At 42.5% G+C, this 13,309-nt stretch overlaps 2 protein-coding genes and 1 long non-coding RNA gene across 4 annotated transcripts in view; all 3 read right to left on the reverse strand.

The window, feature by feature from the left end:
- Window positions 1-13,309, reverse strand: part of LOC133706537 (disease resistance protein RPV1-like) — a 94,818-nt gene that overhangs the window by 74,676 nt on the left and 6,833 nt on the right. The window lies entirely within an intron of this gene.
- Window positions 7,992-8,460, reverse strand: LOC133742729 (uncharacterized). Its single transcript, XR_009862697.1, has 2 exons — window positions 8,427-8,460; window positions 7,992-8,326 (listed from the first exon to the last, which is right to left on the reverse strand). It is a non-coding gene; the product is annotated as an uncharacterized LOC133742729 (long non-coding RNA).
- LOC133744334 (uncharacterized) overlaps window positions 12,174-13,309 on the reverse strand; it is a 1,517-nt gene continuing 381 nt past the window's right edge. Inside the window, exon 2 of the mRNA XM_062172462.1 lies at window positions 12,174-13,204. Within this exon, the coding sequence (XP_062028446.1) occupies window positions 12,575-13,204 (630 nt within the window). The 3' untranslated portion in view covers window positions 12,174-12,574. The remainder of the gene's footprint in view (window positions 13,205-13,309) is intronic.

Genomic DNA, 13,309 nt, shown 5'->3' on the forward strand with positions numbered 1-13,309 from the left:
ACGGGATCACAGTGAAAGAGCTCTCCTGGCCTTTCGTCGCGCCATCTCCTGCTTGGATATTCGTCTTGCCACTGATCGCGTAAGTTACGAGCTCTACGCCCCTAACCACTTTGCTCGCCAATTTGGGTTGGCCCAGTTGGTACCCTGGCCTCTAGTTGATTCTGTCAATTACTACACCTCTTGGCGGAGATTAACCCCGCCTGGGTCTGCCCCCTTTCAGAGTCAGTTTACTTTGATAGTGATTCCCTCTTGGGTCAGAGCGTTGTACCCCCTCAACGATGTCGATGATGATTATGTTGATTGGTGGAAAGAAGTGTCCGTGAACTGTTGGGACCTACCACATGACGAACTCTTTGTCCTGATCTTTCGTGGCATGAGTACTCCTGGTCCGAAGGACCGCGAGATTCTTGAGCGCTTCTCCAACCCTGCAGCACAAACCCAGCGACCTATTCTTCCTTCTCGCTTATCGCGTCCAAGGATACAAATCCACGAGCCTAGGGTAACAATAAGTTTTTGTCTTTCTTCACCATTCCTTTTCCTTGTCTTGATTTTCTCGCTCTCATTCCTGAGTGTGTTTTGCAGCAAACCAACCGGAGCAAGACAAACTCTGTTCAGGCCGAGGAACAAAGGGCAATAGTAGAGGAGACTCTTGATGGAGAGTCTTCTCATGATGAAGATCCTGCTGAGGTAATTTGGTCAAGAACGATCCCAAACTTGCATATTTGGTGCTTTCCCCCTTTTTGAATTGTGATTCTTTTCTCGTACAGGTCACTGCTGTCTTTGCTTGCAAACGCGATAGGTCTCAATCCGTCGAAGAGAGTTTTGAAGATGACGAACCTCTGGGAATGCGATTGGTAAACTCCGGCCCCTTCTTATTTAAATTTTAGAATCTGGGCATGATCTTCATTATATATCTTTTGACAGGTCCGTCAAAGGACCACTGATCCCTCTCGCCTGAGCGAGGCTGGATCCTCAGCCGCTGCAGAAAAGCCAACTCTCTCGCTAGTTCAAGCATCAACTAATCCCGTGGTGCCTCTTCCATCTCCCAGATCTACAAAGCATCTGCAAGGTCCTACCATTCTAATAACGATCTCCGATGACGACTCCTCGGAGCATGAAAGAGTGGAAAGCCACTCTGAGGCTTCTGCCACTTATGAGGAACTGATGACGACAGAGATTCTAGCGGCACTAGAGGTCCAAGAGCTGAATGAGGTGAGGCCTCTTCCTCTTGGTGACCACGTACCAGATATTGACCCGACAGCTCGAAAGGTAAGCCACTTTTGGCCAATTCTTTCCATTTTCCTTTTCGATCCAACCCCGCTCTCTGACTTTCTGAATCTGACTAGGATTCTGTTTGTACCGAGGAGGTGGCAACAAACACTGAGGGTCCTATCGGCGGGACAGTCGCCCCAGAGATGGAAAATGATACTGACGGTGGTGGTTCCCCCCAAGTCTCGCAAACAAATGAGACAACCGTCGAAGCTGAGGGCTCTGTGCTTGAATCTGCTCCACTTGCCCATGGTGAGCCGCGATTTGAGTTTCCAGATTCCCCTGAGGCTGAAGGGACAGACCAACCTGTTGAAGATGAAGAAACTGAGGAAGCTGTCCACCCTTTTGCATTGGTGGTTCGTGATCCTGTGGGGCCTCTGCTGCCTCCTCCTCCTACCAGATTCTAGAGATTGATGAGGGTGTTGGAGGTAACTCCTCCTTCTGCTGTGGATGAAGCTAAAATGGTGCTTCGCAAACATCCGGGTCCTCAGGTATTGGAGACTGACATTCTCCCGCGAGTCTTAGAAGCCCTAAGGTATCTTTGCCAGGAGAAGGTATTGACCCTGCAGCAATTTAGTGCTATTGACGATCTGTTGAATGAACTTAGTAGGGCTCGCAGCCATCAATCAGCAGCGAACACCCAAGCTCACAACGCTCGAGAGGCTTTGAATAACCTTTCCCAAGAAATGGACATCCCCTGCGGTATTTTAAATGAGCGAGCCATCCGCCTGCGGGAACTACAAATCCAAAGGTCCAACTTCAAACTTCGGATCGAGGATCTCCAAGCCCGTTTAGCCTTTGTTGAGAATGCGATTGTTGCAGAATAAGCTCAACTCGATGAACCTTTGGCTGCTTCTGAATAAATGGGTCGCAACCTGGCCCATATCAGAGATCGGGCCACTCAGGCCGAAGCTGGTGCTATTGAGGCGAAACGCCACGTGGAGGAACTTTGTTTGAAATTGAACTTTGCAGGCCAATCTTTGTAGGCCCCCTCATAAACTGGTCGGTCTCCTCAAATTCCAATAATCCATTCTTTTAATAGCTAACTCCTCAAAAACCGCTCCTCACATGCTACTAGTCCTTTTTTTCCCAAGATTTGGAATCACTAATCTCGATTTACTGACATCGGTTTGACTCTTTAACCATCCATCCAAGGGTGGGGATTTTCCTGAAGTCCCTTTAAATAGTTGTATTTTGGGCAAGGAATACTCACAACAAATTTTCTGAAACATTCAAGAAATGGCCTTTCAGTCCTTGCTTCTCTTTCTCCTTCTTCACAAATCTTCCCCTCATGAAATGACCTTTAGCCTCTAAATTTTAGGCTTTATGGCGTAACCTTAAGCCTGGGTTAGGCCTTATGGCCTAATCTTAGGCAACCCCTTGTTTCGCCTTTCTGGAATTTTGCAACAACAATGCCAGGCTTCAGATTGGTTTAGAAACACGAGGGGGCTCCGAGTGTGAGATCCACGATCGTACGAGACCATCTTTATTAGGATCCCCCACTTGGAGCAAATCGGGGAAGGGAGGGAAGCCAAATTGAGGTTCATCTTTCCTTCTCTATTTCCTTCCTTCTGGACCCGGCCCGTGTTGTGCCCTCCAGATGGAAGGGGCTTTGGTTCTCACCTCCTTCTCCCCCTTTCTCTTCTTGATAGAATCTTGGAGGGATGAGAATGGATGGACTCTTTAAAGGAATGGGTTCAAGCTACAGAATGGATGTTCCTATACTTCACGTCCAACTAATGGTGGTTACCAAGGCTAGAGGGGGTGCAGAGACTCAAGCTGATATTCGGTTCCTTCACTCTCTGCCCCTCCTTGAGATAATGGCACGGCTCAACCCGGCGTTGGATTCCATACCTGCTTCCAATTGAAGGGGCTTGGAGGCTCTATTTTCTTTTACTAGAGTCTCCCCTTCTCATGGATACTGGCGTTGGCCAAGTCTATGTTGTATTCCTCTGCCATTTCCACGTAAAGGGGGCGCGGGGGCTCCGTTACTCCTCTTTTTCCTTCCCTGAAGTCTGCCCTCCTTAAGATAATGGTGCGGCTCAATCCGACGTTGGATTCCATAGCTGCTTCCACTTGAGAAAAGATTTAGAAGATATCCGAAGATTCCTGTTTTGTATTCTAGCCACTTTTGGCTATGTAATGAATGTACTGCTTTTGGCCGCACAACCACTTTATGAATACAATAATATTTTCTTATCCTGATATTCCAATATCCATGAGAAGCCAATAATTGTTTCTCGCAAAGCCTCAAATATAGGCCCCCATAGTTGTATATTGAAAGTAATATGAACTTTTTAAAATATGTTCTGCGTCAAATCGAGTCTCGCGACGAGGGTTTTGAGAAAATATTTATCTTTTGGATCCACTTGCTGGCCCCAACTCAATTCGCATTAGCTGTTGAAAACAACACCGTGAGAAGATAATATTGAAAATGGAATAGTTACATCCTCGAAAACCGTTCGGTTCCCTCACGCGCCAATAATTCATTCTTTTCTGAAATTTAGGGCAACTTTAATCACGCTTTACTGACACCTGACTCTTCTCTTTGACCGTCCATCCAAGGGTGGACATTTGCATGCCTATATCTTCCTCCATATTATAAACCCAAATTTCCAATCCCAAAATCGTTTCATCAACAGCAATCTTTCTTAATTGCTTATCATTATCACTCTTCCATTCTCACATTCTCTCAAGCCATCATCAATGGAACCACAAAACCAGCATCCAACCGAGGATGGAGGAAGCAGCAAAGCAGCCAAGAGTAATCCTAACATGCATTGCAAGCAGAGTAATACCAGGTGGCTTCCTACTACAGATCAAATAATAATCCTTAATGAGCTTTACGATGACAAAGGAGTTAAGTCCCCCACTGTAGAGCAGGTTCAGAGGATCACTCTCCAGCTAAAATGGTACGGACAGATCGAGAACAAGAACGTCTTTTATTGGTTCCAGAATCAAAGGGCTCGGGAGAAGCTGAAAAAGAAGAAGCTCACTTCGGATGTTCAAGTGCCCAAGCAAAGATCAGGGCTTGTTGGTGGATCCATTAATCTCAATTTTGGGTCAACTAGTTCTGCTGGGGTTGGTGGATCCATCATGGAACAATGAGGAGAAGATCACCAGGAGATTAAAACCCTTCCACTATTTCCCATGCACGGTGAGGACATCTTTGGAAACATGAAGACTACTTCCGATGGAGGTGGTGGTCACGGTGGTGGCTCTCACATTTCCCTTGAGCTCAGCCTTTCCTGCGAGGGCAAAACTGGAAAAAGTTTCCGGAGCCGCTGACTTGGCTTAATAGCTTCGCGAGTGTAGGAACACTATAATTGCCCCCGAAGAGTTGTATTTATGACTTTTTTTTTTAAGTAGCTGAATTCAATGAGACAATGTGAATCAAGGTTTAGACATGCGGCCCAAGTATAGTCTCCTAGACACAATTTTTCTTTCAAATCCTTTGGGTAACCTTACTGAAATGGCCAGGTGGGGGAGGGCGAACAAGAGAGGTAGAATCCATTTTGGCATGAGCTACTCCCACATAGTGGTTTAGGCCCATTTGCACGCACTTCTGGATTCAAGAACCTGTCATGAACGTTGTCCCCTTTCTAGACACCATTTCACATAGGCTATACTTACTAAGATGAGAAATGTCATAAGTGTGAAGACAATTCAACAAGTGTTAATAAAAGCCGCCCTTAACCTTAAAGGACCTGAACTAGGCACCAATAAGGAGTTTAGACCAATATTAACAAAAGATACTTCACCTATTCCGTTATGATTCACAACCCCTTACCAAATTCAACCTTTTTTTTTTTTTTTTTTAACTATGAAAATAAAGGTAAAAAACAACTGAAAACTGATAGGAAATTAACAAAAAAGCAAGGAGCTAGCAGCAACACGTTTGGCTAACCTCTAGAAGACCATGGGGGAGGCCATCTATGCTTCATTCCAAGCTCCGATGTATCAAAATTTGTAGGGTAAAAATCCTTCCTGTGAGAGCTTGTAGGAAAAGAACAAAGATACTTCTCATCGAAAACTTGGGAAAAATTTGGCTCGTAGGAGGAGTAATCTTGCTCCCCAAGTATCTTTGTTGGTTGGAGAAACATGATCTTCAATTGCACTTTTGGAGATGAAGATGTTCCAAGATTGGCTTTGTCGCCAACTACCATGTCATAGAACATGGTGTATTCAGGATTAGCGACAGATTGGCCATTATAGACGACCACTTGCTGGTCTGAATTCTCCACATCAAGAGCTTCACTTACTGGATAATTATAAACAAGAGTTAACTTGTATTGATGATACTCAAATTTACAGTTGCGAAGGATAACTTGGCCACTAGAATAATTGTTCTGGCCATTCATGCAACGTGGGTTGTAGATGTGCCTTCCACATATATCAAAGCCACCGCTTGGCCTTGAAGAATATATGAAGAACTTCAAGTTGAATTGATTAATAAAACCACAGATTGGCTTATGTAGACCACAACTTAATTGATAATTAAGTTGGCCATGGCTTAATTGATTAACTCCACCATGACGTCCAGCATGGCTAAGGCTAAATTGATGATAGCAAGGTAGGCCCAGCCCTTGACCCTTTGCATGATCATGATGACGTGTAGCAGAGTCATAATTAAAATGATCATGAACTTGCTTCTTTTGATCAAAGGGATGATCATGGGCCATATCTTGCCCCCCATGCATCTGATCAGTAGCCACGTATTTGGCTTGATCAGTGGAGAAATCAGATATTTGTTCAGAGACAATTGTATTGTCAGAAGAACAATATTGTTGATGACCTTTTCCATGCACAGCCTCTGTGTAAGGCTGTGACTCACCAGTGAGACCCTTAGGTTGATTGCCACCTATAGGCAAGTTAGTCTCAGAAATGACCTCTTCGCGAGCAGCTTCTTGATGTTCCAATTTGTCTTGATGCGAATTGACTTGAGTAGCCAAGCTGGAACCTTCTTTGCGCAAGGTCGCGAACTCCGATGAGGTTTGTTTGTGCTGGGTTGCAACGACATTCATCGACTGCTGGTGGTTTTCTTGGGCTAGTTGGGTCACATCGGCCAGCTGCTCCCAGGTCTGCCGCGACTCTTGTTGGGCTGATTGGAAAAGTTCATCCATCCTCTTCTGCTGCGCTGCCAGGACCTTTTTCAAATTCGCATAATACGAAGCAGTGTTCTGTTGAAAGATAGCAAGTCGCTCCTCTATGCTCGCATTCTCCGGGATAGGTATGCGCATGAAGACAGGCATGATTTCAAGAATTTCTTTTGGTAAAGATTTTCCTCTGGCATCCCAATGATGGTGAATACAAAAAGACTATAGTTTTGTCCCACTGGGCGTGCCAAAATATTTGGCTCCAGAATTTTGCTACAGCTGGTCAACAGTCTCTTTTCTGTGCGGGCGTGCCAGCACCGTTAGGGTGCGGTCGTCGGGGGTGTCCCTTGACCTGACTTCTTTTGAGCGATTGTGGACGAGGAGAGCACCAACCTCGTCGTGGGATTCTTTGTGCCTCGTGGTGAGGACTTTTGCTAATCTTCTTGCGTCACCAAATCGATACTCGATGTTGTAGATCGAGCAGAGCGAGAACCGTTGGGAAGTAGAGAGAACTTGCTAAAGCGTGACTTTAGCTTGGCTGGGTTGCTAGGGCGTTACCCTTGCTTGGCTGGTTCTGTAACCGTTGTGGTCGCGGCACTACCGTCGGCTCCCGAGGAGACTAGGACCGAAGTACGTTGAGAGAGAGTTTGGTGGCACTGAAAGTCGGCTCCTAAGGAGACTAGGACTTGGAGTGTGATCACCGGTAAGAGAAAGAGAAGGAGAGGAGTTGCTCTTAGAGAGGTTGCTCTAGAGAGAACTTAGATCATCTTAGAGATGTTTGTTGTGAATGAATTGGTGTCTTTGGTCGTGGTACTACAATCGGCTCCCGAGGAGACTAGGATCGAAGCACGTTGACAGAGGGTTTGGTGGCACTGAAAGTCGGCTTCTAAGAAGACTAGGACTAGGAGTGTGATCACCGGTAAGAGAAAGAGAAGGAGAGGAGTTGCTCTTAGAGAGGTTGCTCTAGAGAGAACTTAGATCATCTTAGAGATGTTTTGATGTTGTGAATGTGTTGGTGTCTTGTTGTCTTGTTTTTGCCTCTATATATAGGCTTCCAAGCAACACTATTTGGCCTTTAAACAAATCATAATGGAGCACTTAATGGGATCATGGTGGAGCACTTATGAGATTATGGTGCACTTATGAGATTATGGAATTGTTAGGTTCAAGCACTTAAACACTAATGGAATGTTACGTTTACACTACTACAAAAATTGAATCAGACGACGGCTAAAAACTGTCGTCTGTTATGAAGGCAAACCGTCGTATATCGAGGCGCCGTCTGATGAAAGTCGATTGTAGGGAACCGTCGTGTGAAGCCCTCGGCAGCATGCCAGCAGCCTGTCGACAGCATTAATTATTGCGTGACTATTCTTCAGACGACGGGCGACTTTAGAAACTGTTGTGTGATTGCAATTCAGATGTCGCTTTATTTTATGCCCGTTGTGTGACTTTCATTCAGACGACAGTTTTTCAAAGTATCCATTATCTATTTTACATTCAGACGACAGTTTTTATTTGGGTCATTGTGACTATTGTACACATACGACAGTTTTTTTGTGGTTATTGTTGTCCTAATAGAATGATTCAATGCATTGTATATGCTGGAACTGAAATAAAAAATGATCAAATTAAGAGTAGCTGATCAATATATAGAAAAAATTGTTATAATCCAAATCATGCAACAAGTAGATTGTGCAAAGTAATCTTTCATCTACAAAAGGAGTACATCTAATACTACTCTCCTAGCAATACACATCCAAAAATTTACTTAAGGAGTCTAGTTTGGCAAGCTTTGCCGCTCTCATGGCACCATTGGAGTCTAGCTTTGCAAGCTTCCAAGCACTAATTCGAATAGGCCTTTTAGGAGCTTTTTGATGTCTTTCTGTAGTTCTAGCTGCATCTGGATCAATAGTCTAGCTTTGCAAGCTTTGTTGCTCACTCGAGACTACCAACACCTACTGTATACAAGACAAAGATAAATCATTTAGTTCAGCATTTTAGAGTCTTTGATTTACACCAGATCAAATGTACTACTACAACTTATTTGAAGCTAACTACCTAATTCAAAGCACTAGCTTCTGCTGCTACTGCTACATATATAACTCAATTCATACCATCCAAAACAAGTACTACCTGCAAAGACAACAAGTCCAATGAAGTTCAACTTCGGGGACTTACTAAAAATTCATTTGTGCAACAATGAAGTTGAAATTTTCCAGAATAAAGGCAGACATCTCAAGGTACAACATACTAAAATTTCAAGCTAATCGGAGTTTGAGAAGTAAGGTAAAAGATGGATGCAAACTGACTGAACTGTCAGGTTTCTTAAAAACAAACGCAGCTCCAGTTGATTTAGAAAATTCACCAAATATACTGAGTGTCCAAATAACATGAAAGTTTCCGGATCAATTGTTAGCTAACAGGACAAGAACATTATGATGCGTCGTGTGAGAGGCGTCGTTTAATTGAAAATTATGATGCGTCGTGTGAGAGGCGTCGTCTGATTGAATTTTTGTAGTAGTGTTAAGCACTTAAAACACTAATGGAATGTTAGGTTTAAGCACTTACTGCTCCAATTTTTCTGCAGCTATATCTCCACCAAGAACTCAAAATGGGCCTTCGACTTCTTCATATAAAATGATCCATAATGAGTGTAGATCATTGTGGCAAATTTTCAAAGCTTTCTTCTATGTGGTTGGGCCGGAAATGCTGCTGGACCTCTTACAGGTCCAGTTTTCCAGTTTTTCTTCTGCAGAAAATTGGACTGATTGTTTGAAGGCCTTCCACTCAAAACTAGCTCTGGCACTCTTCATAAGAAATGATCCTTGGGCTTTCTAGATTTAATATGGAAAGTTTTAGCTTATTTCGATTTCATTTGATTAGTCTTCTTCACCTCTTTCCTTGTTTAGCTCGGTTTCTCCTAGCCGAAGTAGGAAAATGTGCTAAAGTTGATTTTTCATGCTTCCATGCTTCCATAGTAGGCTTTATTTAGCCTCTAAATATATATTTCGAGCTTGTTGACAATATATAGCTTGAGCCACTGATATTGGCTCAATTTCTCCAAGACGTGCCTTGTCAGGCCAAAATGTTCATTTTGGGTCCAAACAAGAGGGGAGAGAGATGAGAGAGTGGCATAGTTTAAATTGTTTAATTAGGCTGAGGGTATATTACACGGCGACTTAGGGAAAATTTTGCAAATAGTACACCAAGTAAAGGCCACTAATAATTTCTATACATAAAGTTTCAAACCGAGCATTTCGGTACACGAAATCTGAAGTCCGACCCACTATCTAGACACGACGTCAATGACACCGTTAATTTAAGGGGTAATATGGTCTATTCAGATTTTTTATTATGAGCACTCGGCCTTCTTTCTTTTTAAATAACTTAGCTCGAACGTCCAGAGTCAGATGCTTAACCCATGCCATCCCTTCTCTCTCTCTCTCTCTATCAGCACCCATATCTCTTCCCCCCTCCCAATCCCGATCACCTCTGCAATTCCAACCATCCACATCTTCTCTTTATTGGATTCATCAAACAACCCATTTGCATCATCCAACCTGCATGAATTCGTTACACAAGCCGTTTATTAAAACGCTGGAAGTAATCAAATCAGGACACATTGTTCTCCCCTCCATATCTGCCTTCAACTTAAAACCTTGCTCTAGATTGCTAGATTTACAATAGCCATTAATTAATCAAGGTATTGAAACTAACTACAGTTGGGTCCAAACCCCTGTTAGCTATTTCATCGAACACCGCCTGGGCCTTCTGAGTGTAGAGCAACGACACCACATCCACATCCAGCACAGAGATGATGAGCAGCGACGCCACACAGACGTAGGCCCATGTTGATCCGAACGTAGGCATCAGACTTCTGGGCGTAGAAGACGATGATCAAGAGGACAACGAGGCCGACAAGATGTACGCGACAGAGAATATTCCGGACATGTCATCGGAGGTGGTGATGGGTTGTTGGACATTGCTCATAATATCATAATTGGGTGTTTCTGATTGTGAATTATACCAAAAAGTTTGAGTATTTTGTATTTGTGGTAGCAAAGAATTTGAGAATTGTGTGTGAATTTTACAGCTGATTTTTGATTTTCTTGTTGGGTGTAATAGCAAATTGACAGTTCACATGGCAAGAAAAAGAGGTAAGAAAACTGTACAGAAAGTCGCTGAGGAAATTGAGCCCCAGAATGAGAGGTAGGAAGAACAGTTTACAGACCCAGATGGTATAATTTCACTTTAAGACTTCTTGTACTGTTTTTGTGTGTCTATTGGCAGATTTTCGTTAACCTTAATTGTAATAAGTGTCAGTTTTGATGAGATGCCTTGTCTGTCCATCATCAAGTTGTGACTTTCTAAGCTTCCTAGGTTTGGGTATGTGGGGAGGGAGGGAGAGAGAGAGATGAGAATCTGAGATCCCTTTTTTTTTTTTTTTACTAAAAAAGTGAGTCAGAGTGTGAGAGTACTAAATTACCCTTTAACAAATGAACAATGACATAAAAGTTAACGGCGTCATTGACGTCGTGTCTATATATTGGGTCGGGCTTCAGATTTCGTGTACCAAAATGATCAGTTTGGAACTTTATGTATCAAAATTATTAGTGGCCTTTAGTTGATGTACTGTTTGCAAAATTTTCCCTTATGACAACCATTATATGGCTCCCTTTGGGAAAGAAGGCAAAGACAAAAGAATACTCTGAACACAGTCTTCCATTTCCAATAACTCCCTTTGTACTAAGGGCACGTTTACTTACTTGGAATGGAATGGAATAGAATGGAATGATTATGGAGTAAAAACACCCCTGTGTTTACTAACACATAAAGGAATCGGAATGATTCCGGGTAAAAGAATTCCTGTGTTTACTAACACATGAAGGAATCGGAATTGGTGTAGGTCCCACCTATTTATCAGGAATCGATTCCTGAATATTTAGGAATTTGATTACGAAGGGGGGAGAGATGGGTTTAGGAATCAATCCTCCGGAATCAATACCGATTCCTTTCTTCTGTCATTCTATTTGTCTCCGATTCATGATTGTTTTCCACTCCAAGTAAGTAAACGTGCCATAAGAATGCAGAAACTGAAATGGTCAGATTGCCTCTTTGCACCTATACCAAGTGATTGTGGAAAGTCGACTGTGGAGGCTAAACAAAATGAATCTACTTGAACTTAACTACTTCTGATCAATGGCAAAGAGAAGTTAACTAATGACTGACTGGTCATTTCAATTACATAAGACTGGATGGTTTGAACTTTGAACCACAACATCATGCCAATTAATTGTGAGATGTCCTAGGTTTTTGTATTCTTAAAAACCCTCCATATGTAACTAAAAAGTAACTTTCTGAAGCTGACTCATCCAGTCCAGGAGTGAAAAGATGAAGTTCTTCGTTCTTTACTTCGTTCTTAGTTTCTTACAAATGCATATCCCTTTAAGGATTTTGTTACACTAGCTTGTTTGACTAAAAAAAAAAAAGTATTTTGTTACACTCCGCTAGCTGTAAGTCTAATTCAGAGCTGCATTCTCAAATCTTTCATCCATTTCAGGATTGATGAACATGGAACAAAATGTAGTCTTGGAAATTATTGGCCTATGAAATGTAACCAGGGATATGAGAATTAGCCCATTCCTACAACGGTATGATGATTTTTACGTGTTTCCTGAAAAGATTGTCCTTTTGTCTTTGTTTATCAGTATCTACTTGAATGGAAACTCATGTCAGCTTATGCTCTTTTCTTCTTTTATTCATGAAGTCTGCTCAATTCTATAGAATCATGATAATATCCAGCGATTGATTACAAAAGGAACTTGAAACTCATTGAATTTAGGGTGCGCTAGAAACATATTGTCTTGCAGTATACTTCTATTTTAGCAGAATGCGCATAAGGAATGAATTTCTAGCTATCTCAATTTTCAGGAACAAATTTACCCACAGATCTTTTGTCTTGAAGTTTCCACATGGCAAGGAGAAGTAAAACCAATAACTCACTGGTCATTTCAATCACATCAATATAGCATCATAACAATTCATTATAGGAAATGCTAATTTTTCTAGTCAGCCTCCAAGCTAGGACATGTGCCTTTTGGTTGGGGTGGATGTGATTTTCATCAAAATGAGCTCGGTTAATACAAGAGCTATGTACCAATCAGCTAATCTTATATTTTTCTACCTTAAGGAAGAACCCTAGAAAACTACCACCAACAACTGCAAGGATTGCGACGTCTGACTTTGGGTTTTGCTTGTGAGCTTGAGCCACTTTTGAGCTGGTGTACTTGCAGTCTCATGGGCTGTTGCTCCTGCCTCGACGTTTGTGAAGGTCGGTTCTCATCAGATAAGTCATGATCAAATGAAGCGGCAGGACGAAGTGATGACTCACACTCATATGGGATAGGCTCACTCTCTATCTTATTTTCATTGACAAGTTTGGGATCCCATACTAGACCGACCCCTGTATTCTTTACAGTGAAACTTGATCCAGTTACAGCTTCAACCTCAACAAAGTCACCACCTTCCAAATTGAAGTCTTTGTTTGACAGATTTACCTGCCAAACCACTTCATCTGAAGTTATTTCAGTGAGATGATCTGGCCGGACAGCAAAGTTAATGAGCTTGGTGTAATTTGTAACAAAAATGGAAATACCAGTTGGAGATACGTGCTCGTTGAACGAAGAAGAACAAACTGCGCACACAATAAAAGCCTCTAAATTGCAACCAATAACTTGAGGCACTTGAAAAAAGACTAGCTCACTCTTTCTGACATACGCAAACCACTTTGGAATATCAGGGAGAAAAATGCCACCATCTCCACTTGCAGTCCATCCCTATACCGTAACGAGCAAGATACGTATAAAGAATACATCTTCGTCTGTGTATAGAGAGAGAGAGAGACAGAGAGAGAGAGAGAGAGAGAGAGAGAGAACCTGTAG

Source organism: Rosa rugosa, chromosome 4 (genome assembly GCF_958449725.1).
Source record: "Rosa rugosa chromosome 4, drRosRugo1.1, whole genome shotgun sequence".
NCBI classification, from domain to species: Eukaryota; Viridiplantae; Streptophyta; class Magnoliopsida; order Rosales; family Rosaceae; genus Rosa; species Rosa rugosa.